Here is a 26,427-nt window from a genome sequence, read left to right on the forward strand (position 1 = left end):
TCATGATCGAGTGCATATTTTTTCAGCAGGTCAATAAAAGGAATCATGATTTCTAATGATCACGTAATGAGAAGCTAAAATTCTTTTAGAAAGTTGAATTTCATTCTTTTCAGTATTTTATTTCCATTTCTACCCTTTAAAGGGGAGCAGGTATTGCAAGGAAAATGCACATTGTTCTCTACTGGAGATCCACAAATATTGTAGGTTCTCAAGCCAAAAGAGTCTCAGGGCCCATCTGGTGGTGCAGTGGTTAAGTTCACACCTTCCACTTGGGCGGCCCGGGGTTCGCTGGTTTGAATCCCCCGTGTGGACCAATACTCTGCTTCTCCGGCCATGCTGCGGCAGGCGTCCCACATATAAAGTAGAGGAAGATAGGCACAGATGTTAGCTCAGGGCCAGTCTTCTTCAGCAAAAAGAGGAGGATTGGCAGTGGATGTTAGCTCAGGGCTAATCTTCCTCAAAAAGAAAAAAAATATGCTCACCATGAGATACTTAGCATTGCTGGAAACTCTGGGCTTCATTTTTGTGTGCTACAGTGTCAGTTTGACTACTCTTAAGTGTCGTTTATGAGTGAATACAATGGAAATTGAGGTGTTATCAGTTTCTAAATATTCTCATCTTCTTAGTTCTCACTGCTTTTGAAAGTATGTCTGCTATCTTATTATAGGGATGGTTACCATTTCCTGAATGCATCTTACTTGGTGAGCGTTATACTAAGCACTGTATGTACCATACTCTGATCTTCTCAATTCGTTAAGGTAGATATTACCCCATTTTACAGACTGGAAGACTAAGAAGTTACTAACTTGTCCAGGGTCACACAGCTAGTAAGTACTGCCCATGCTCTTAAGGCAACAAAATGTTTAGATAAATCAAAATTGCTAAAACAAATAAAAATCAAGAAAGTGAGGTTTTTAAAATTAAAAATTTTTTGTCCTAAAAACAGAGTTAGACATGGCTATTAATTTAATGCAAATATGTAATGAATTACAAATGACTCTTCATAGTTGTGCTGAATACTTTGTCCGTCGTTGCCCTTATATCTAAGTTAGCTCTTATTCAGGAGCAGATTTTTCCTTAAAATAAACATAAAGTCTTACCCATAAACCAACCACAGTCTTTTGGTAATCATGTTATGTATATTTTGGAAAACAGTAATTATTTTAAGTATCTACCAGCTAATGATCCCTTTATGTTCAGGAAATTACATGGTTATAATGATATTTTTCTTAATAACAGGATGCTCATTTAAATGAGAAAATGTTTTGGATGTAAGCCAAAATCTACTTACTTTATTTTAGCGTTTTAGAATAATTTAGATTTAAGCGCTAAGAAACCTACCAAACTCTTGATTTCTTAATAGAGAAATACTTTTAGGCTGAGCCTTTGCCCACTTTTTAAAAGGTCTGTATTATTTCTTTTTAACCTTTACAGCGTTTCTAATTCTTTGGTTGTTAAATAGTTGAAAGGGTAATCTCTTCATTTTTCATACACGTAGAGACATGTACGTTAGCTGAATGAACAGTAATTTGGCTTTTTAGAATGATACACTCCCTCCCCGCCACCTTTTTATTGAAGGTTTGAATCATTTCTTTTTAGCCATCATGGCATTTCTAATTTTTTGGTTATTATTAAACAGTTTAAAGAGTGGTTTACTCTTTTTTTCACATACAAAGTGACATGCACTGTAAAGGAAAAGTAATTTGTCCTTGTAGGATCTGGGTATTTTGTTTTTTGGGTTTTTTTGAACGAGTTATAAGTTTGAAAAATACAAAGATTTGAATTGTTTGGGGAATGTAGACAGGGATAGTAATAGATTTGCCTCTATGAATCAGTTGAATTATTGACACTTGATGGGTGGGTGGCTTTGTGTGTGATGAAAACAGTGAAATTGGAGCCAGGAGTCATGGGTTCTGCCTCTGGCTTTGACAGTCGCTAGTTATATGGCTCTGGGCAAATCAACTAAGTCCCTGTTCTTCTAAAAACCCCAACACTTGTGTGATGTTTATGGACTGTATTCATGTAGGTCACTCTGTGTTTTTGTTTGTTTGTTTTTTAACTCTGAGAGCATTTAAGTCAGAATCAGAATGTTTAAAAATCTCTTGAAATGAATATCTATCCTTAATTCCTTCATGCAAAAATAATTTATTAAATTCCTTAGAGTTCTTTCTGAAGAGCAAAATGTTTAATCTGCTTTTAAAATTCCCAGTGTTTCTGGAAAGCCTCTTCTAGGTTTTTCTAAACTATAATGAAGAGATAGGTGTATATTACATGTAACGTGCTGTGTATGAAGACACATTATATTGTTGCAGTACCCACATAGTAAGAAAAGAGGGTACAGGTTCAGTGTTAATGTTCTGGCAAACATTGATGTTATTAATAATTTTAATGAAATACATAATTTTTAGCAATTTTGGATTCCAGTACCAGAACTGAAAAACTGAGGAAGTGAGTTCTTTACTCAGACACTCTAGAAAGTGAGCTCTTTATTAAGACTCTTCTGAAAGACTCAAGAATAAACTGTAGATATTTGATCTTTTCCAGTTAGTATGGAAAACAATGTGAAAAATTGGATATTTTGTCTCAAGATGCAGCTCACAGTTTAAATTTTCATATTTGAAAGCAAGGCTAACTTAGTTACTTAAGCAATTGCGTTGACAGCTAACACTGTGAAAATTTTGAAGTTTGGTGTGTGTGTCTTTGATCTTTGTAATTCTAAGAAGAAAGCCTACGAATTTTAAGATTCCTTGATAGTCGACTGCATATCAAAGTGTTTTCATCTCTTGAAATGGTATTACTAGAAAGTCTTTTCCTGAATTATATAAAATTGCACTGGAATTGAAAATATATATGATACATACTTTTATGTCTGTATTATGAGTTAAATTATTTTTACAAATTGTACAGTTGGAGAAAATATGTATGGTGTACATTTAACATTACGAGACACGGAGACAGAAAACCTTTCTGGGAGAAGGGAACAGATAAAACCACTCCTTTGGGGGAAAGGCAGGAAACTCCTCTGAGAGAAATCAATGGAGGAGAGAAGGGTCCCTTAGAAAACCTTGTCCTTGATGTCTAAGGACAAACAGCCTACATATGTGGAGGCTGAACAAGATTAACAAAGAATGCCTCAACCTTATCACCATTAGACCAGCAAGCACCCATAAACAAGTGTCGAAGCAGTCAGGTGGGCTAAGAACATGGAGAGAGACCTCTGAGGCATAAGCTCTGTGAAAAAGCTGAAAGCTTGAGCGGAACAAGAACATTGAAAGAGAAAGCATCCAGCAACCCAGCTCCTACCCCAAGCACAAGGTAACGAGAGATGAATTTTAAGCTGGTGAGTTGCTGAGGGTAACGATGGCCAAAACAAAACCCAAATAGCACAACTCCTAACTAGATTGACTCAACTCCACACACTAAAGGCCTAGCAGAAGAAGAGGCATGCCAGTTGTCAGGCATAAATATCATTTATCTCAGTCTCTGTGCTCCTACACAAGATGTGTGGCTTTTAAACAAAAATTATAAGATGAAGAAGGCAAGAAAAAAACAGCACACTGCCATGAGACAAAGCAATTAACAGAATAAGACTCAGATGTGATCTATATGTTGGAACTGTCAGATGCAATTTAAAATAACTATGATTAATATGTTAAAGACTCAAGTAAAAAGGTGGGCAACATGTACCAACAAATATCAACAGAGGGTTGGAAACTGTAAGAAAGAATCAAATGGAAATGCTAATCATGAAAAACATGGTACTAGAGATGAAGACTGCCTTTAATAGGTTCACCAGTAGATTCAACAAAGTTGAGAAAAGAATCAGTAAATGTCAAGATAAATGGCTAAAAATTTACCCAAACTGAACCACAAAAATAAAAAATTGTGGGGAAACAAAACAACCAAAAACCCCAGAGCATCAAAGAGCTGTGGGGCAATTTCAAATGATCTAATACGTGAAAGCAGAATCCCAGAAAGAAAAGAGAGAGGTGGGAGTGAGGAGCAGGCATACAACAGAAAAAATATGTGGACAGCTCATGGCAAACTATTTTGCAAAAAATAAAGGACATCAACCACAGCTTCAGGAGAATCAGAGAGTACTATCCTCCAAAAAACACACACATACACTGAGATACGTAATATTCAAACTTCTGAAAAGCAAAGATAAATAGAAAATGTTCAATGCAGCCAGAGAAAGAGAGGCATTAGATACAGAGGAACAAAGGTGAGATTACAGCGGACGTCTCATTGAAATTATTCAAGCAAGAAAAATGGAATGCTATTTTTAAAGTGCTGAAAGAATTCAATGGAACAAAAATGCCTTTCAAAAATAAGGGCGAAATAAAGACTCTGAGAGAAACAAAAACTGAGGGAATTCGTTACTAGCTTACCTGCACTACAACGTGGATCTACACAAAAATTGGAGGGCACTGGAAATGGAACAAGTGAAGGTAAATATAAAATAAGTTTTGTTCTTTTTAAAATTACTCTAAAAGATAATTGACTGTCTAAAGAAAAAGTAGTAACCATGTATTATAAATTTGTAGAATATATAAAAACAAAATGTGTGGCAATAGTACAAAGGATGGGAGGAAGAAATTGGGGTAACACTGCTGTAAGATTCTTACACTACATATGAAGTGGTGTAATATTTGAAGGCACACTGTGACTAAAGATGTGTATTGTAAATCCTAGGACAGTTACTGAAAAGGTAAAAAGCAGTATGAACAATAAGACAATAGTACAGATAACATGGAATCATAAAAATAATCCAAAGAAAGGCAGAAAAGGAACAAAGAACAGATAGAAAAAATAGAGAACTGGCAAGATGATAGATTTTAATACAACTATATTAATAATTAAATGAAATTAATAAAATGTAAATGGCCTAAATGTAAACATACAAATTGAAGGAAAGATTATCATATTAGTGAAAAAGCAAGACTCAAATATATGCTGTCTACAAGAAAGTCACTTTAAATATAAAGACATGGAAAGATTAAAAGAATGAGAAAAGATAACACAGTGCAAGCACCAATCAAAAGAAACCTGGAATAGCTATATTAACATTAGATGAAATAGACTTCAGAACAAGGAATATTACCAGTGATAAAGAAGGACATTACATAAGGGTAATGAAGTAAATTTACCAAGAAAACATAACATACGTATGAGTTTATGTTTGCAGCTAAAAATAGAGCCTCTAAATATATGAGGCAAATACTGATAAAACTGAAGGGAGAAGTAGACAAATCCACAATTTAAGTTGGAGATTTCAGCACTACTCTCAGTAACTGGTAGAACAAGTAGACACAGAAAATTAGTAAGAATATAGAAGACCTGAGCAGTGTTTTCAAACAACTTGGCCTTACTGACGTTTGTGGAAAACTATTCAACAATAGCTGAATGTCTTTTCAAGTGCACATGGGATGTTCACCAGCATAGAACATATTCTGGATCAGAAAATAAACCTTAACAAAATTTTTAAGAAATTAAATCACACAAAGAATGTTTTCTGACCATAATGGAATTAAATTAAAAATCAGTAACAGGGGCTGGCCCCGTGGCTGAGTGGCTAAGTTGGCATGCTCCACTTCGGCGGCCCAGGGTTTTGCTGGTTCAGATTCTGGGCATGGACATGGCACCACTCATGAGGTCATGCTGAGGTGGCATCCCACGTGCCACAACTAGAAAGACACACAGCTGAAAACATACAATTATGTACTGGGGGGCTTTGGGGAGAAAAAGGAAAAATTTAAAAAAATAAAAATAAAAAAATCAGTAACAGAAAAAATATCTGGAAAATCCCCAAATATTTAGAAGTTAAATAACACACTTCTAAGAGCTCATGGATCAAAGAGGAGGTCACAAAGGATATTAAAAAAACATTTTGAATTGAGTGGAAAATTTAATAATGTATCAAAATTTACAAGTTGCAATTAAAGCAAGGATTAGAGAAAAAATCTATAACATTAAATGCTTATAGTAGAAAAGAAAAAGCAGGGGCTAGAGAAAAATCTATAGCATTAAATGCTTATGGTAGAAAAGAAAAAAGCCTTCAAGTCAATGGCCTAAGTTTTTACCTGAAGGTAGCAAAAGAAGAGCAAGCAGAAGGAAGAAATAATCAAGAAAAAAGTGAAAAATCAATCAAATCATTATTGTACTGGAGGTCCTAGCCAATAGAGTAAGGCAAAGAAAGAAATAAAAGGTATATGGATTAGAAAGGAAGAAAGAAAAATGTCTGTTCACAGAGAGCATGATTTTTTAATATAGAAAACTATTTATTAAAAAACAGAGGGGCCAGCCCAGTGGCACAGTGGTTAAGTTTGCACATTCTGCTTTGCAGCCCAGGGTTTGCCGGTTCAGATCCCAGGCACGGACCTATGCACTGCTTATCAAGCCATGCTGTGGCAGGTGTCCCACATATAAAATGGAGGAAGATGGGCACAGATGTTAGCCCAGGGCCAGTCTTCCTCAGCAAAAAGTGGAGCATTGGCAGTGCATGTTAGCTCAGGGCTAATCTTCCTTGGGGAAAGAAAAATGGGAGAAGGGGATTGTGTGTTAATGTCATAAAAGACAAAGACTGCTGGAAGTGTTCCAGGTTAAAGGATACTAAAGAGACAATGACAAGTAAATTCAACACCTGCTGCTAGATTAGATCCTGAGGGAAAATGCTACAAAAGATGTGAATAGATCAACTGACAAAATTAAAATATGGATGAAGGATGAGACAAAAGTATTATATCTATAAAATGATGAAAGTAGTAAAAGTATTATATCAATATAAAATTATGGAAGTGATAACTGTTGTTATGTAAGAAAGTTCTCAGTCTTAGGAAATACTGAAGTATTTAGGAGTAAAAGGCCATGATATATGTAACATATCCTCGGATGGTTTAGGAAAATAATTATGTAGAGAGAGGAAGAGAGAGAGTGTTAGTGCAAATGATAAAGCAAATTAAGAATAAAATGTTGTAGGCAAATCTACGTGTTTCCAGTACTATTTTTGTTTCTGTAACCCTTTTTAAGTTTGAAATTTTTCCCCCAAAACAAAAGTTTTAAAAAAGGTTCTTCAAAAGTGGCCAAAGAAGAGGGCCATCGTATTTGAAGTTGGAAATTGTTTTTCTCACAGTAAGCAACCATGAGGGATGAGGTAATGTCTGCCTCCAGAACAAAGAGCGGGTTTGCTTACTGCTTACTATAAAACATCAGTTTCCCCAGCTCAATATTCCTCTCCTCTAATGCAGCCTGCTGTGTGTGCAGCCATCTGCCTGGCCCCCTGTGTTGCACTCATGTGAATTGACACAATCACACTGATGACCATGCTCCTTGTTGTGCTATGAGTAAAGTGCTTTTTCTCTGACCCAGGAGTCTCAGGTCTTCTGCCAGCACCCGTGAAAAAGTAACAGGCTGACTTTTTAGGTTGAAAGGGTAAAATCAAATCCCAGACCTGATCGTCTAGTCTTCAGAACATGTCCTACTTCTTCCTATTTCTGTTCTTTTTCTCACGCCGTATTCTTTGCCGGGAATACCATTCCCATATCACCTGCCCAAACCTTATACGTTCTTTCGCTGTACACCTTCAGTTCTACTTTTGGCTTAGAAATCTCTCCCTCCCCAGATTCTTAGAAAATTTTTGTTTTCTCCATTACTCATTAGTTACCGCTTTCTCCCTCTCCATTTATTCCATTTCTTTCTCTTCTTCGAGCATTTCCCTTTTCCTTTTCCCCATTCTTTCCTTCCCTTTCTTCTCTTGTTTAAATTTAATCAGATTGAATATGACAAACTTCTGATTAGACTATGTCTATGAGAACAATTCATTATATACACCTTTGTTCCCATATAGAGCCAAGTGTAGGATTCATTTATGTACCTTCACGCACCACATAAGGACATTTCAGTCAACAATGGACTGCATATATAGCAGTGGTCTCATAAGATTAGTACCATATAGCTTAGGTGTGTGGTAGGGTACGCCATCTGGGTTTGTGTAAGTAGACTCTATGAGGTTCACACAATGACAAAATCACCTAATGACATATTTCTCAGAATGTGTCCCTGGCATTAAGGGACACACGACTGTATTTCTGGTCGACTGATTCTTAATATGAGCAGCTGAAGTGTTCACCAACATGTTTTTTAAACTCTCATCAGTTAGTGTATTGTTTGCATAGATTGAAAGTACTAAATAGGGTCATAGAATTTTTAGGGTTGAAAGAGTGTTAGAAATCATTCAGGGGAAAACCCCTTCATTTTCCTAAAGAGGATAGGTCATGGTTAGCGAAATCCAGTATCACTAAGCAAGGACTTAATATCTCTGTACTTATTGCTTCATCTTACTATGGTTATAAGTGATTATAATTTTGTTGTACTGCTTTAAATTAAATTTTTTATTTCATGTACTGCTTTTACTTATTGGAGGTATAATTATAAAATTATCATTTGGATTACCATTAATAAATTAGTTATTGTAAGCATGTACATTCATGGAAACTTGGGTCAGATTTGGCTTTTGTGGTACAATAGTTTTCAAAAGGGCAACTCTCAAAATATCTAATTTTCAGAGGATTACTCCTATCCTCATTAAAATATGGTCTAATAATTAGTGATAACTAATAATTAATAATAATAATTAGATACTAATCTAATAAATTAGTGTTACAATCTTTCTCTTGACCACTTAACCTATACACCATAGTGATTAGGATCTTTGGATTCTAGAACTAAATTTCCTGTGTTTGAATCCCAGCCCCGCCACTTGCTGGCAGTGTGACCTCGGTTATCTTACTTAACCTCTATGTTCTCTGATTCCTCTGTTGTAAGTGGGAATAATTATAATACCTAACTCATGGGTTACTGGGAGGTTAAATGAATTCGTACATGTAAAGTGCTTAAAAGAGTACCTGACACAAAATAAGTGATATGTGTTTTAACTGATACTATTGTTTACTAAAAGATGGCTAATAGGCCATGATAGTTTCCATTTAACTTGTCCGCTTACATAAGAGGATAGTTTATACAAGTCATCAGCTTCAGAGGGATTTATTTTACTCTTCTTTATATTTTGAAGGTTTTTCCTTTAGAGCTTATTTGCTCTAAGGAGTTCTTTTCACCAGTGCCTGTCACATACAGTTTTCTTCTACACATTATTCTTTGTGTGTTTTGTATGTGTTAGATGTTTTGTGGGTGTTCATTTTTAAAAAACAATTTGATTTAATAAGTCCATTTTAGTGGCTTTTAAATAATCAATTCCATGAGTCTGTGCTATGCAAATGAGGATATGTAAATATTTTAGATGTGCACTTACAGAAGCTATGGTATATAACCTTATACCTTGGTTATATATTTCCACTTTACCCGCTTCTAACCAATATTCGTTTACGATCCTTTTCTAGATTATGGTTGATTAAAAGTACTAGGCCATATAAATACAAGTATGACCATACGTTGCTTTTAAGAATAAATCATCATCCAGTAACGTGGTCTAAGTAAAATGTTCTCTTTTTTAATTGTGTAGTCCTCCTCGCCATCCTCATCACAGCCTCATTCTAGCCACTGCAGAACGAAGGCCTCATCATTGTGTCACCATGCATCCCTGCCCTGGGTCAAACGTAACCATGTAGGCCCTGCAAAAGCTACCAGTCCATCTCTCCGTCTTCGTCGCTGGCGACCCTTCTTACGCCTACCATCTTTGGGTCTCCATTCTGTTGTAAGTGTAGTCAATCTTCCATCTCTTCTTCCAGTGACAAGGGCAGTCCATTTTTTTCCTTAAACTTCTTCAATCTTCAAAGTGCTGTTCTCTTGGTTCACTCAACCATTAGCTATTTCTCCCCCAATAAGATTGCAAGCATACCTCTATGCTTTGCAGTCTAGCTTGACTTTCACCAGTGCCTTGGTGAACATCCATCTTTCCACTCCATATCCTGCCAACATAAGGGTGCCTGCCTTTTGATGAGTACTGATCGACATTCATGATAATGTTTAAGTTCCTCTCTGTTATTGAAGTGAATATGTATTCTCTTACCTTTCATCTTTCCAATTTCATTTAGTTGACTTAGGTCAACAAATGCTGTGTACCTTCCAAGTTCTTTGCCATCTCTTACTTTATTTTTTTTCATGTTTCTAAATGTGTCTAAACATGACTTTAGCCTCTTGTCATGCTCTGGGGTCACTTTACTTACTCTATCCTTAATCTAATCCTTCATGGTGTAGGGTGTTTCATCTAAGCTATTTTATTCCCTGAGGTGGCTCAGGTACTTGGTTTAATCTTGAACCAATCTTCCCTGCCTATTCAGTTTCTAAAGATCTTTTCCAAGTAGGAGGTGAAGATTTTCTCCTTGTGAATTGATGTAGGCTTCCCTTAAATTTTATCAATTCTCCTTCTTAGGTTGATAATATTGGCAAACTATTAAAAAGTATATTTGTTCTTGTAATCTTGCTAATTATCTTAAATGTTGAGATTGACAAAGGAATTCTGGTAATTCTCATAATTGAAATAAACTGCAGGATTAGGCAGCTATAGCTCTTGTCTTTCATATTTAGACTGTTAATAGCAATGACCGTGATTTGGTAGAGCTTACCTAGAAATGCTATATCTGAAAGATTTGGTATATGCCATGTATTTATAAGAAACTTGACACTTCTGTAAATCATCAGAACTTTTGAAGCCAGAGGAAGTCTGATTGCACATACATTTAATGTTTAAAAAAAATTAAAATTTGGCGTCAAACATTCTTTCCTCCCCCTGATTTACTCTTCTAGAGCTATGCTCAAACTATCAAGTGGAGCCTTGGCAGTTTTCCTTAAACATCTGCTTCCACCAAATATCAGTATGGTCATCAAAATAGCTTTTCATTTGTGCTGAGTATCAATAAACTAGTGTCTCTCTGTTTCATTATCCTCGTTGGGTCACAACATTTTGTCATTTTTATTCATTTATCCATTTGATATTTGTTGCTTCCCTGCTATGCCATACACAATGTTTGGCACAGTAGGAGATATAAGGTGAATTAGATGATCAGAGTAAAACTCTAATTAGGTAAATTCTTGCTTGGGCACAATTGATTCTAAATACGAATAAATTCCTTTGTACTTAAAAATAGTCTAAATATAAATGAACATGTCATTAAAATGGGCATTTCCAGTTTTCTTTCTTTTTTTTTTTTGAGGAAGATTGGCCCTGAGCTAACATCCGTGCCCATTTTCCTCTACTTTATATGTGGGACACCTACCACAGCACGGCGTGCCAAGCAGTGCCGCGTCTGCACCTGGGATCCGAACTGGCAAACCCTGGGCCGCCAAAGTGAAACATGCACACTTAACTGCTGCGCCACCAGGCCGGGCCCTCTTTGTTTTTATATAATGTTGATCTTTGCTTCATATTAATTACATTGCTTTTTAGCTTCATAAATATTTTCATAGCTTAGTGGTTAAGAACATGGATTCTGGAACAGCAGTGCCTAAGTTTGAAACCAGATTCTATCACTTACTAGCTGTGTGGCCTAGAGCATGCTACTTAATGCTTCTGTGCCTCAGTTTTCTTGAGAATGAAATGAGTATAACTATATTAACTACCTCATAGGATTTATATGAGAATAGTGCCTGGTATATATTTAAGTGCCATACAATTATAGATTTATTAAACTATATTTTTTAATAATTCAAAACTTCTATTCAGTATTTAATTTCTGTCTAATTGATTTGTTATATCACTTTTTAATTTTTTGAGGTGATATGAAGTGTTGTCTTCTAAATTAGAGAACTTTGTAAAAAATAATATATAAAAATATAGGTAAGAATGATCCAATCTATTGCTTCTGGGTTTTGCCTTTTGTTTAGTTATTTATTGGTTATTTTTTGAAATGGAAGGCTTACTAGAAATTGCTTTTTATTTATTGTTCTTGTTTTTAGTGGAATAATTTTTACACAATTGGATAATTGCAGATTTCAGACTCTCAGACTAATTGAAGTTAACCAAAGAAACAGGCTCATAATAAGTACTGAGGTTTTGTGAAAGGCTTAGAAGTTTTGAGCTTTACTTATCTTTTTAATGCTTTGAAGGCTTTTCATGCCTTCTTTAGAGTTTTATATTTTTAGTGTGCACTTTTGGATAAAAGGTACAATGATTCACAATTTTGAGCACTAGATTTAGTGATTTCTTACATTTGTGATAATATGGTATTAATATTGTAATAATACATAATGTTTATTTAGCACTTAATAATTTACAAAGTACTTGCATGCCTTTCGTTTAAACCTCAAAACAGCTAAGAAACCCAGTGCTCACAGGGATTGGGTCCATGTTCACGTCTCTGACTCTAATTGTACTGCTTTTACCTCCAGCACGGTTGTATTTGCCAACAAAATATGCAAAATAGAAGCTGTAAGATGTATTATTCTTAAGAGATGGTGTTAAAATAATTAATAGTTTTTGAATGCGTAATAGCTTAAAAGATTTAAGACACTTGATATCCTATTGGAGAATTATGTCTTAAAGTGAATAAAACAAGAGAGACCCTTTCCTCTTTGGTTAAAGAATTCTTTATAGTATTTTTGTTATAGAATTGAATTTATAGTTTGTAGAATTGCCTAGGTTTAACTTTGAAAAATTGAATTATCTTCTGGTCGTTGGTAAAATGAGGATATTGGATTGAGTGATCACTGTTTTTTATTCTCTCACCAGGAAAGTAAGGGACTTCATTATCACTATATTTAAGTATTTGGAGAAGTATCATGTTCAAGAGGGATTAGACTTTTTCTAAGATGACGGAAAATACTGGGGGATATACTTTCACCTCAGTGTGAGGGATAACTAGCAAAACTGTCCAAAGATGGAATGGACTGCCTCAAAACTTACTGGCGGTTCCTTGTTGTTGGAGGGGCCACCACAAGATGGGGCTACCTGGAAAGGAGTCTGGTGTTAGAGCAACAGTGTGAAACTAGGTAACTTTGAATCCTACCAACTGTGGAATTCTTTAGTTCTAAATTGAAGTTAGGAAAAGCTAGTTTGCCACATCTGTTTATGTTGCAATTCTCTCGTTTATAATTTGAGGGAGATGATCTCTGAAGAATAATGTGAGATTAGATGAGTTACTCTATCTGTAATTGTTTCAGAAGCATTCAGTAAATTCAAGATAATAATGTTTATTCTGTACCTTTCAATTTCTGCATCTGGAAACTTCATATTACAACTAGTTAAAATTTTATAGTTACTTGAGGGTGGAAAAAAGTATAAATTCTAGAGTTAAGATACTATTGTGTTACTTACAGGATGTTAAATCACATAAAATATAATTTGACTTATGCCTCTTTAAAACTTTTGCCTCTAAAATTTGCACTTGTATTTCATAGTGATTGCATTTCATTTCAAATCATCTAGATTTAATATATAGCTAACACATATGAGTATTAACTGTGTAGTTACTGCATATTATAGACAGTGCCAGTTAATCGTATGTTGACTTTGCGTGAGTTATTTGAATGTCTAAGAGATGTAGCATATATTGCTCAGGAAAATTAAATTTAGTAAGCTAAAAAACCCTAATTATAGTTTTAATTTCAAATAGTTCACTAAGAAAGCCAGAGAAAAATAGGCTACAGTTTATTGTACTTTAATTTGCTCGTATCTTCTCCTCCCCCGCCCCCCTGCCTTAATCTTTTGGGCTATTTTTTCATTTTTAAACTTTTTGAATCTAGGGTGAATAAAGGTATTTATTTTATTCTATTTGTACTGCATTATTCAAAAAATGATTTATCAAGATCAAGTCATTAAGGGAAGAACTCACTTTCTTGACGTCTTAAAATTTAACTTGAAAAGAATTTCTTTAACTCTGTTTATGCTATCATTAAATTTCAACGAATCTTTCCAGGCATTCATTTCATTCAGCAAGCACGAATTGTGCATCTACTATGTACCAGGTATTGTGCTAGGAGCTTGGGGCTTCTAAAAGGTGAACAAAATGTTAGGTTTTTAGATCAGTTGAGGTGAAGAAAGATGTGCTTTTAGTCAATGTTTTCCTTGTTCACGCGTGAGCATGATGTGACAAATGTAGGCATGTTCACTCTTTGTCCACCACATCAAAGATTGAGCCTTGGCTTATGTTGGATAAATGTTCTCTCATGTCATCTGATGTTATTTGTATGTGTTTACATGTGCTTGATGGTTTGTTTGACTACTAGCGTATGTGATGTGTATTTCCTCTCCTGTCCCAGGCCCCGAGTCCAGATGAAAAGGTAGACCTTCATTTCATTGCGTTAGTTCACGTGGATGGGCATCTCTATGAATTAGGTAAGAACTATCTTAATTTATGCTGGGGAGAGAAATGCTAAATGGGAAAGTCTGTATTTATGATAAATGGGACTGTTGATATTTATTGTGCTTCCTTCATTCGATTAGCCCATAACATTGAGTTGGCATAATGAAAGTTTTCCATTTAAGATTTTTTACTAGAAAGAAGAAAATTTTTTTTGATGTTCAAGTAGCTTGTAATTCAAGAATGTTTACATACTACCTCTGCATTTTAGCAAAGCAAGAAAGCAAAAATCATTATAGGAAATTCCTGTAAATCACTTCAGCAACCTTTACTAAATTGTTGAGTGAATTATCATCAACATCTGGATGAACCATCTTGATCCTGAAACTACTTTTAAAAGATAGTGTAATAATAGTGTAATATTCATAATCACTAGTTTCTGTATTCAGTAATGAGTATCACTAGTTTTCCAGGCTTTTGTACTATCCCTTTGTATTGCATCTGATCTTTTAAAAGACTTTACAGGAGTCTGTGTTTTCTGGCACCAGTCCCTAAAGCATGTGTCAAAGTACCCGTGATTAATTACTTGGTATTTTGGCTCATACTAGCAGTTATTTTTTTACAAGTTTAACTATAGGTGGACTATTTTAGGGACAACTTGGAAGAGATCCTCATAATTTTAATTGATTTATTCGGACAGAAGAAACTTCTTATGATTCTTTCATAATTGGTATATAGTACTTAAGAGTCCTTCTTGTCATTCTCCATGAGACCTTCCTTGAGTTAAAAAGGCAAAATAAACAAAGAAGCAAAAGTCCTGGTCAGTTTCTAGATACTTAGTTCTCTTCTCATTTTCTGTCTGTATATGAACTTGCCACTTTCATTTTTCTTAAAGGCAGGAAGAGTTCTGAAAGGACTCAGATTGTGACTATAAATGTGGTCTGTAAAATTTAGATGGGTTTTTTTGTTTGGAATATGGCAACAGAATCATATACCTTATTAAAAAGAAATGGCTCTATTAAAGGGGACAAGGAAAGGAAAGAACATATTATTTATAGAAATGGACGGTCTACAACAGTAGAGAGATTTGAGTAGGAATCAAGCTAAAATGAAAAGAAGGCATTGTTCTGGGAGTATGTAACAGACCTGCAGAGCAATTTGGAAGATATACTCTGCTAATTCAGCCTATAAAATCTACATAGAGGTAAGATGTAATAGTGATGGGGATTTCGAATGTCAGACTGATTGTTAAAAGCTGAGTTTCTACTCTGAATTTTGAATAATAAGGAATAACTGGTAGAAGTAGAAGTTAAGAGTGTGCTGAGACTTACCAGACACATTCTCTTGACTTCAACAAAGTAGATTTATGAAAGGTGAAAGAACTGATAAATACAGTCCATAACCAGAGACTGTAAAAGTACTGGTGACTTTGAGAATGAGAGACTTAATAACAGAACAAACAATAGCATCTAAAAGATGTTTAGGAAAAAAATCTCTATCTCAATGAGATTAAAGAGTTGTCTAAAAAACTCAGTTTGACTGGTTAGCTAGCTCTCTGTGCTCAGAGCAGTAGATGGAAAGCCATGTATCAAGAGTAACCTACATATGAAGAATGATTCTCTTTTATAGCATGCCAAGATCAACAGAAAAAGATTTTTAAATTGGTTTAAAGTAAGAACATCAGAAAAGAAAGGCAGAACTACTGAGGTCTTGTTTGGTTTGGGTATCCTTTAGCAAGAAGAATTATCAATATGGCTGATAGATAATTAGAGCCCTTTGGGAATTACATTCTTTAAATGAGTTTAAAGAATTTCAGAGTTCTAAGGATAAGCCATAATCTTTGAGATGTCACGGAGAACCGGGATAAGTACAAGACAAATGAAGATGGGCAGTTGCTGATTCATTGCAAAGGAAATTGACAGTAACTCTGATGCGGATTCCTAATAAATTCAAAAAGAATGTTGAACAAGGGGAGTGTTGAGCTAGTGAATAGAAAACAGTGGATAAAAGAACAGCATACGGTTTTTAAGAAAAAAAAAATCGCTTCTTAAGTAACCTTATTTTTAAAAATATGATTGTAGACGTGGTGCAAGGTAATTTCTACAAGACATTTATTAAACAAAGGATAGTGGTAGTCTTTAATATATTCCTTCTGTTCTAAATTGTAGGGTTAACTGATGAAAGGGACTGAGTTATTGATCTTTTTGTCATCACGGTTTCCTTTTCCTTAGGGCTTCATGTAGTTCCCAGCATATGTAGAGGGGTGGAAGTATATATTTTTAAATAGATGTAATTACTCTTTATGGATAAATTAAAGCAAAGGGGTTTGGAAGTGAGTTCAGAACTGATTGACCCATCAGATTAAAAACCTGTTAAGCAAATTATTGTCTACCTGAAATAACAGAAATACTTTGAAACATACAAACATTTTTATTTTGAAATAATTTTGAATTTTTATAAATATTAGGGAAATTATATACAGAGTTCCCATAAACCTTTTACTCAGATTCCATAGATTATTGAAAATAAGTTGCAGGCCTGATGCCCCATTATCCTGTAATACTTCTGTATGTATTTCCTCAAAAGAAGTAGATACTCTCCTATGTAACTACAATATGACTATCAAAATCAGGCAGTTAACATTGTTGATCCAGTATTACTGTCGAATCCACAGACCCTACTCAGATTTTGCTGATTTCACAGTGATGTCCTATCTAATAGGTTCAGAATCCAGTCCAGGATTGTGTGTTGCATTTAGTTGTCATGTTTCTTTGTCTCCTTTAATCTGGAATGGTTTCTCAATCTATTCTTGTCTTTCATATCTTTGATATTTATTTTTAAGAGTACAGGCCAGTGACTTGGAGATTATCCTTCAATTTGAGTTGTCTGATATTTCCTCATGATTTCTACATTTTTGGCACATACACCATAGACGTGATGCTGTGACCTTCTCAGTGCATCCTTTCAGGAGGCATGTGATGTCAATTTGTCTCATTATTGGTGGTGCTAACTTTTATCACTTGGTTTAGATATATCTGCATGGTTTCTCTATTATAAAGTTAATTAATAACTATGTTATATTTATTAATAAATAATGAATAAATATTTACCAGAAGATACTTCAAGACTGTGTAACTATACAGTTTCTCACTAAGCCTTTGTCTATCAGATTTAGCATCCGTTGATAATTCTTGACTGAATTGATTATCACTATGATGGTTGCCAAATGGTAATTTAAAAAAAATTTCCTCTAACATGAGAAGGTTTCCTTTTCTGGCTATTTATTCATTCATCCATTCATGCTAGAATGGACTCATGGATTTATATTTTACTCAAAAGGTTGCAATTCATTATTATCATTTGTTTTGATGGTCAAATTGGTCCAGACTAGGCCTTGAAGGGAACCCTTTTTTCCTCTTGATCTGTCACTGTCACTCTGAGCGCTTTCTAACTTTCAGGGGGAACAAGATGTTCCACGCTCATCTTTTGTTTTTCCTGCTCCAGCCCTCTGTTCAGTTACCTCTCCAAAGAGCCCTGGTACCTTTTAGTGAAAAATGGTATTTAGAACCAACTTCTGGGTGCTAGAGTGCTCTTTGCTACTAAGATATTGTTGCCTCTATGTCCTCTCAGAGGACAAAACTAGGAAATATTTGTATGTATTATATAAATATTCTCATACACACGTATGTAAATATGGGTATACATGCACACACAATCATATCTGTTTATCTGTATGTTAAAAGCATTCGTTGGGGCTGGCCCTGTGGCCGAGTGGTTAAGTTTGTGCACTCCGCTTCAGCGGCCCGGGGTTTTGCCACTTTGGATCCTGGGTGCAGACATGGCATTGCTCATCAGGCCATGCTGAGACAGCATCCCACATAGCACAGCCAGAGGCACTCACAACTAGAATCTACAACTATGTACTGGGGGACTTTGGGAAGAAAAGTAAGAAGAAGAAGAAAAAGATTGGCAACAGATGTCAGGTCAGGTGTCAATCTTTAAAAAAAGTAAAATTAAAAGAAAGAAGCATTCATTTACATCAACACTTCTTTTTCTTTTTTTTTCCTGAGGAAGATTTGCTCTGAGCTAACATCTGTGCTAGTCTTCCTCTTTTTGCTTGAGGAAGATTCGCCCTGAGCTAACATCTGTGCCAGTCTTCCTCTATTTTGTATGTGGGTCACTGCCACAGCATTGCCGCTGCCAAGATGTAGATCCACGCCTGGGAGCCAAACCCAGGCCGCCAAAGCAGAGCGTGCTGAACGTAACCACTAGGCCATGGGGCTAACCCTTACATCAACACTTCTAATTCCATCTAATAGTATACAGTTTATTCTAGTGTTCTTCTCCATTATCTTCCAGGTATTTTCTGATTTACTCATTCCCTTTGCATATAAACAAGCTCTTGGCTACTCCAGCGTAACGCTCAGTTGCAGACACACTGCTCCCTGACCCCACCTGGCCCACTGATCCTGGCCCGGCCCAGGCAGAGCAACAGCCCTTCAGAGTAGGTAGCTCCGTTCTTCGTGGTATTGTGCAGATTCCAGCTGCCTCAGCCTCTTTGAGCTCTGCTCTCCTTCCCCTCAGCTCACTGAGACTGCTGTGCTCTGCTTCGGTTTCCCTTTCCTGCCCTGGCAGAAAGCTGGGACTACTCTTGGGCTCACCTACACTTCTGGGCTACCTGTTTCCCACTGTCTAAAAACCACTGTTTCAGGTATTTGTCCAGGTTTTTAGTTCTTTCCAGTCGGAGGCCTCATCAGGTACTAGTTATCCCATCCTGGCTGGAGGTGGAAGTGGCCTCAGTGTTATTTCTTGACTTCCCACATTGAAGATAAGGATTCAGCTTTCTTTTGTCACCCTCTTTCCTTACGCCTCCCTCCCAATCACAAAATACCTGTTTTTCTTTTTCTTCTTCTTCCAGTGTTGTCATAGTTGTTTATATAATTATGACCACAGAAACATTATTCTCAACTGAGCCATAATTAATGTACTTTTCTTTTTGACTTTTTTTATTTCTCCAGATTTAATAATCACCTCGTTTTGCTTTTTGCTCTGTTTGGTTAAATTCCCCTCATATTTTTCTTTAGAAGTAGTATCTATCAGCCTAAGTCTATCACTGTGTATGCATATTGATTCAAAAATTTTTATTATGTTAAGAAGCCTTGGAATTAAAGAGAAGGAATTGGAGCCGGCCCTGTGGCCGAGTGGTTGGGTTCGCACGCTCTGCTTCGCTGGTCCAGGGTTTCACCAGTTCAGATCCTAGGTGTGGACATGGCGCTGCTTGTGGGGCCATGCTGAGGTGGCGTCCCACACAGCACAGCCAGAGGCACTCACAACTAGAGCATACAGTTGTGTACTAGAGGGCTTTGGAAAGAAGAAAAAAGAGAGAAGGAATTACGTTTTATGGATTGACCTTGAAGTGCCACTTACAAGACATTTGAGATTGTAGCTTTGGATTTAGAGTATCAGTTAATTTTGGATTAGCATAAATTTATATAATTCTGGACTTTTTCATTTTTTCATAGTATTGAAAATATACTAGTTTGTTCAAGATGATTATAATTGTGGTTAATTATCTTTGGTGGTCAGTAGAATAATCCTGTTATTTAGATTGTTGGTCTATACTACTGCCTTGGTGTACACAATTAGTAGTAGTAATACATAAACCTTGTGGGTCCCTTTCATTGATATAAACGTGTCAGTCTTACTTAGGAGCTGTCTGATTTAGCTTTCAAAGTGAAGAAAGAATATTTTCATATTTCTGAGGGTAAAAACTGTGGTTGTAACTTTTAAAAAACTGATTAATTTTGCATATTCTTTTTAGGAAATTAAAGCTACTATATATTTCTAATAAATTATGTTTATGAAGATAATTAGGTTTTCAAACATGGAAGCAAGATTCTAATAACTTTTAACAGTAAAAAAATATTCCTAGAGGGGCCAGCCCCATGGCATAATGGTTAAGTTCGGTGTGCTGCACTTCGGCAGCCTGGGTTCTTGAGTTCGGATCCTGAGTGCAGACCTACATCACTTGTCAGCCATGCTGTGGTGACAACCCACATATAAAGTGGAGGTAGAGTGGCACAGATATTAACTCAAGGCTAATCTTCCTCAAGCAAAAAAAGAGGAAGATTGGCAACAGATGTTAGCTCAGGGCTAATCTTCCTCAGGAAAAAACAAAAAAAACCTCATAGGGAGAAGGACAATCTGTGTATGACTCCACTCATATGAGGAATTTAAAATTATGGACTAAGAACAGTTTAGTGGATACCAGGGGAAAGGTGGGGTGGGGGGTGGGCACAAAGGGTGAAATGGTGCACCTACAACATGAGTGACAAACATTAATGTACAACTGAAATTTCACAAGATTGTAACCTATCAATAACTCAATAAAAAAAAAACACCTCATAGGTAGCACATTTAAAATATTTGTTTTAGGATATTTTATTTTAAATATCTTTTAACTTTTGCCTCACTGTGGGAAAAGGGAAATGGAAGTTGAAAGTACATTATCTTGTACAAACAGCTAAACCTTCAACTGTTTGTCTGTTTTCCACAGATGGACGGAAACCATTTCCAATTAATCACGGGGAAACTAGTGATGAAACTTTATTAGAGGTAACAATAAAACTTGTTGGCCCACTTTGTGTTATTAATGTTCTTGTTATCTTTAAAACATCTCTAAAGATCACTTGTATAACATTTTCTCTGTGTTTGCATGCTTCCTTGTCCTTGCTTTCTTGAGAAAATTTAAAAAGAAAAATTTGAGTTAGTGTTAAAAACCAACAGCAAATAAAGAGATTTTCAGAGCTCTTTGTGTGAACAGGTATCAACTTTGAAAAAGACGTGAAAAGTATTGAAAGAGTTGCACATCATATTTCATTGAAGCCAAGATACTGTTTGTATCTTGATCCCGATTTGAGATTTTTAAATTTATGAACAAATTGTGTGGCTTAGAATCAATGAAATATGTAATTTTCAGGTTAAAAGTTTCTTAAAAGCATTTTAAGAAAGAACACTTACTGTATCTTATAGTTTTGTACTAAGTAAATTAGGCTACTAACCATTCACTTTTCTGATGTGCTTTGTTATTTTTCATTTGGAAAAAGAAGTCTGTAGAATAAAATCAGTATGAGTTAGGAAAATATGAAACACTTATTTATCATTTGTAAGTAAAACGCTTGTTTATCAACTGAAAAATTATACATTTTTTTTCTCTATAGGATGCCATAGAAGTTTGCAAGAAGTTTATGGAACGTGACCCTGATGAATTAAGATTCAATGCAATTGCTCTTTCTGCAGCATAGCTTGTCAATAATGGAAACACCAAATACTGTATTATTTGCAACAAAAATTAAATTTCTGCTGCCATACACTAACTCAAAAATTTTGATATTTTCATTAACTTGACTGATTAAACTTTATGTGAATTAAATTTTGACTTAATCCATGTTTTGTATTATTTTTGCCCAAAATTAAAGCTGCAGTTCTTTTCTTCCCTTTCTTTCTTGTGAAAGTTTTACTTCGTTTGATGACTAGCAATAGCTTTCTTATTCTCTTTAAAGTTAATGGGAGATTTTGTATTGAGACACAGGCACAGTTTCCCTCTGCAAAGTAATGACTATATATTATATCGTATGTGTTAACATATTTATTTAGGAAGTGTTTGTTGAGCATCTACTTCTAATGAGCTGTACACTGTTCTAGATGCTGGAGTTACAGCAGTGAACACTATCGACAAGTTCCTTAGTCATGGAGCTTATGTTCTTGTGAGAAGAGACAAATAAGAAATGTGTTAATAAGATATAAACCAATGATAGATGCTATGCAGAAAATTAAAGTCATATTTGTGTTAGAGAGTGACTGGGTGTGTCCTTTCGATTTTCTGGTCAGGGAAAGCTTCTATGAGGGGGTAACTTTGAAGTTGAGATCTGAATAGCAAAAAGTATCCGGTCATAGAAATGTGGTGGGGAAGAGTAGAGGGAATAATTAATGCACAGTCCCTAAAGCGGGGAAATCTCGCTGTGTTGTAGGACGAGAAAGAAAGTTCATGTGACCAGAGCATAGAAAGTAATGGGGAAAGGAGCAAGAGATGAGGTCAGCGAAGCAGGAGCTTAGTGACACAGGAATACAAGAAAAGGCATTTGGATTTATTGCAGGTGTGATGGTAAGCCATTGGAGGGCTTTCAAGGGTGACCTGGTTCAATTTTTAATTTAGAAGATCACTTGTGACTACTCTGTGGATAATATATTGGGAAGAGAGTTAAGAACAGAGGTAGACAGACTTGTGAGGAGCCCACTGCATTAGTTCAGTGAGAGGTGGTGATGGCTAGGTCTTAAAAGTAGTAGTAATTTAGAGAGAGGTATGTGAGCGAATTTAGGGTGTGTTCTGAAGAAGGAAGGGCTTTAGTTGAGTCTTAAAGGATAGGTGGAAGGCAGTGGAAAGGTGGAAGGTATTTGTAAAGCTGAGTCAAAACATGGTTGGTGTGACAGCACTGTCCTGTATTTTTTTTTGTGAGAGTATTGGTTACACAGGTATATACATTTATCAAAACTCATTGAATTGTTCATTTAAAATCTGTACTTCACCATATACTATACACTTTACCTCAAAAAAAAGGGTTGGAATGAGTATAGCAGTAAGGAGAAAGACCAGATTGGTCCAGAATGAAGTTCTGAACTGATAAAATTGAGTGTAGATGTTTATACATGATTCACTGAGTTAACACAGATTCCTTACACAGATTCGTTCTGTCATGTAAGTGGTATTTTAGAAAGAGTAATGGAGCAGTGGCTTGCAGAATGGATTAGATCGTTGTTATTCTCAGTGTAGTTACATCAGTATTACCTGGGAAGTTGTTAGAAATAAACAATTTCAGACCCCACCCTAGACTTGCTAAATCAGAACGTGAATTTTCAACAAGATCCCTGGGTGGTTCATATGCATATTAAGTTTGGAAAGCACTGTATTAGAAAAAATAGACCATAATGAGGGAGATCGCTTTGGAAGATATTTAAATTTACCACCATTCTATGGTGAAGAGGGCCTGAATGAAGTGATTTCAATAGGGATGAAGAAATAATCTGAAACAACTTGAAAAACTGTGTATGTGGGTGATGTTTTCATGATGCAATAACAACAACCAGTTCTACTCTGTTGTTAAGTTGTTTGCATCTTGCTCTCACGTCTATCTTGTATATTATCTTAAATATTTTAAATATTCCAAAACACTTTCATGCCTGTTGCCTTGCTGGATTTCTCTTACTGTATAATTTCTTAAGTCCTTAATCAGTGGCATCTCGCTGAGAATTTACATAGTTTCTCAGTTTGCTATGAAGAATGCTAACTTGGCAGACTGTTAATGAGCAAGAAGAGTTTGAGGTCAAGTACCTTTTGAAAACATTTGAAGTTTGAAAAAAAACCAGAACTCCTCAGAGCTTTTTTTAAAAAAATTATTCTATGTATTATGAATATCATTTTCTAAACATTTTATGGAGCAGCATTTAGGGCTAGCATTCCTTTGCACACACTTTTAGAGTGAGAGTCCCTTGTGGAATATACAACTTGAAAATTTTCTCTTGCTTCTCCCATCTTAGATTTATGTCTAGAATTTTAGTCCTTCAGCTGTATTTCCTGCAGTACTTTGTTTAGTCACTTTCTTAAATCTTGGCACTTAGTAGAAGAGATTAATGGTTAATTTTGTATGGAAACTTGTAGAGAGACACTAAGGGGGGTCAAATTGTGGGTCATTTCTGTATATTGCTGTTAATGACCATAATATATTTGGGGGAAACAATTAAAATAAGAACTGAAACTTTTAAGTGTTTTTGCTTGGTGCACTTTTGGGAATTGACTAAACATCACCTTTCACTGGGTATAATGGTTTGTTTTAAATTATTGTAAAAGAGGAACATTTATGAACTCCAAAATATTTAACCCGTAGTATTTACCATGTTCATTTGTGACTAAAGTTACCTGTATTATATGGTGAATTAAACATTAATATGTCTCAAAACTATCTTTAATTCTGTGTAGAAATTATTTAAACAAAGAAATAGGATTTAAATTTAGTTTCATTCCATCTTAAATCTGTTTGCAGTGCATATTATGTGAGCTTTGTAATTGGGTTGTATATAACCTTGTGAAAGGTGACATGAGTGGAGCCATATTAAAATAGAGTGGAGCAGCCTTTTCAGAGGAATTGCCTTCGCATGTCTTGTTTTCTTTATCTTCCAAAATGGACCAAACTGTCAACATTCCAAGAAGTCAGAAAGGACAAGAATATCCTGTTTGTAAGGACTGATGAAACTGGACTTTGCTGATGACTGAATCAGTAACCAATCAACGAAGTACAAGTCTAGCCTTTTACTGATGACCGAATCTCAAGCCAATCTGTGAAGTACAAACCTAGCCTTACCTCATCTAGCACCAATGAACTCTTCCTTAATACAGTTCACCTCATCCTTCCTTTTTCGCATAAAACCCCTGAGCCCCTCTCCTGTAATTGGGACACTAGTTCCTACCTGAAATCTGTGCTCCCCGAATTGCAATTCTTTGATCCCAAATAAACTCTTTGCCTCTTAAACTGATTTCTCTTTTTGCTGGTTGACAACGTACAGCCTGCTTTTTTCATTTAATGAAAACAATATAATTTAAGAGAGATTTTTAGCCATTAATGTTGCTCAATACTATAGCTTTCAAAAGAAGCATCTGCAGGCTTAAGATTCCTATATTGGTGCTTGTAAGAAAATTGTGAAGAGGCATATTTTCATCACTTTTTAAACTTCTCAATAGAAATTTATTTCTTTTAGGGAAAGCTTACATATATGTATATACACAACATATATATATATATTTGTGTATGTATGCATGTGTGTGTATATATATGCATTACCTGGGAACTAACAAGTATATGTACACACACACAAATGTGCATGTATATATGTACACACACACACTTGCACACATTCATACCTTGAATAGGCAAATAACTGGTCTAAATTTTCTGTGTATTATTTAAATCCTTGACTAAAGTTAAAGTAAAACCTCTTTGAAGAGGTTGTAAAGTTTTTCGAGCTAACTTAGAAGACTTTGTACACACACAATGTTTTTATCTTACAAGATTCTCTGCTAAGATATTAAAATGAGGTTCCTTGTGCTTTCAACAAAATTACTACTGAAAATCAAGTCGAATATACTGAGTTTTCAGATCGGAGAAATTGCCTTGTCATTTCTTTTGATTTCAAAATTTGACCTCTTAAGTGAAGGAACTTTGTGATGTAGAAGGTTCATCTTCAGGAAGGGCATTTTTTCCTTTGTGCCAACGGAGCCAGTTGATCAGACTAATCCACCATGCCTTAGTTTCCTGTATATTCCTGCTTGTTTGCTTTTCAATAAAAAGTTATTCTAAATTTTTCTCTGGACTTCTTTGTTTAGGATAGTGGTTCTGAACCTGTCTGTTGCTTCCACCTGCTTGATAGCTGGGAGTTCCCAGTGTGACATTTCCACAGTCCACATCTAGATGTTATAGGGAAGTTATATAGACAATAAAGGCTATATATTATAAGCATTATCTTATTGTCTAATTGATATGGTGGTTGAAAATCCCGGGTTTAGAGGCATTAAATGTGCATAACCTATACTGAAAGCTATTTTGCAAAATGGATTATTTAAAATGGTTGGAAATATATAATAAAGCCTTTCTAATCCACAAGACATACGAGTATAAATTGAATTATTTAAAATAAAAATCCATGTGGTCAAGAATAAATCCCGAATGATATGAATGACACATTTTAATTGATTCAAACCTGTGTCCTTTATCAATATGTAAACATAGATGGTATTTCAGTTATGTTCACTGGTGTGTCCTTCAAGAACTAAAGGATGAGATCTCTGTGTCCTGCACATGTTCTGTGACAACAAGATGAAACCAAATTGCTTGAGGCTTTGTTTGTATCCTAAACATAAATGACTTGAAACACATGCAAAGATTGTAAATTAGACTATTCTTTAAAAATGTCGTAAAACCTGTCTGCTGAAAAGTTGTGTTACCTACAGAGATTAACGACCTGTGGTAGAAGATGACAAAAGATTACATTTGACTTTTCCTTTAGGGCTAAGCAGTAGAAAGTTGTTTTTCTTTACTCTGCTATGAATACTGAGTATTTGAAGCCA

At 35.4% G+C, this 26,427-nt stretch overlaps 1 protein-coding gene across 3 annotated transcripts in view; it reads left to right on the forward strand.

Moving 5' to 3' along the window:
• Window positions 1-24,265, forward strand: part of UCHL3 (ubiquitin C-terminal hydrolase L3) — a 53,186-nt gene extending 28,921 nt beyond the window's left edge. For all 3 annotated transcript variants that reach the window (XM_070519962.1, XM_014859997.3, XM_070519963.1), the window contains 3 exons: window positions 14,212-14,287; window positions 20,809-20,867; window positions 21,473-24,265. In XM_070519962.1, the coding sequence (XP_070376063.1) occupies window positions 14,212-14,287; window positions 20,809-20,867; window positions 21,473-21,556 (219 nt within the window). In that variant the 3' untranslated portion in view covers window positions 21,557-24,265. The remainder of the gene's footprint in view (window positions 1-14,211; window positions 14,288-20,808; window positions 20,868-21,472) is intronic.
• Window positions 24,266-26,427: the final 2,162 nt, after the last annotated feature.

The sequence above is a fragment of the Equus asinus genome, chromosome 11, assembly GCF_041296235.1.
Source record: "Equus asinus isolate D_3611 breed Donkey chromosome 11, EquAss-T2T_v2, whole genome shotgun sequence".
Lineage (NCBI taxonomy): Eukaryota > Metazoa > Chordata > Mammalia > Perissodactyla > Equidae > Equus > Equus asinus.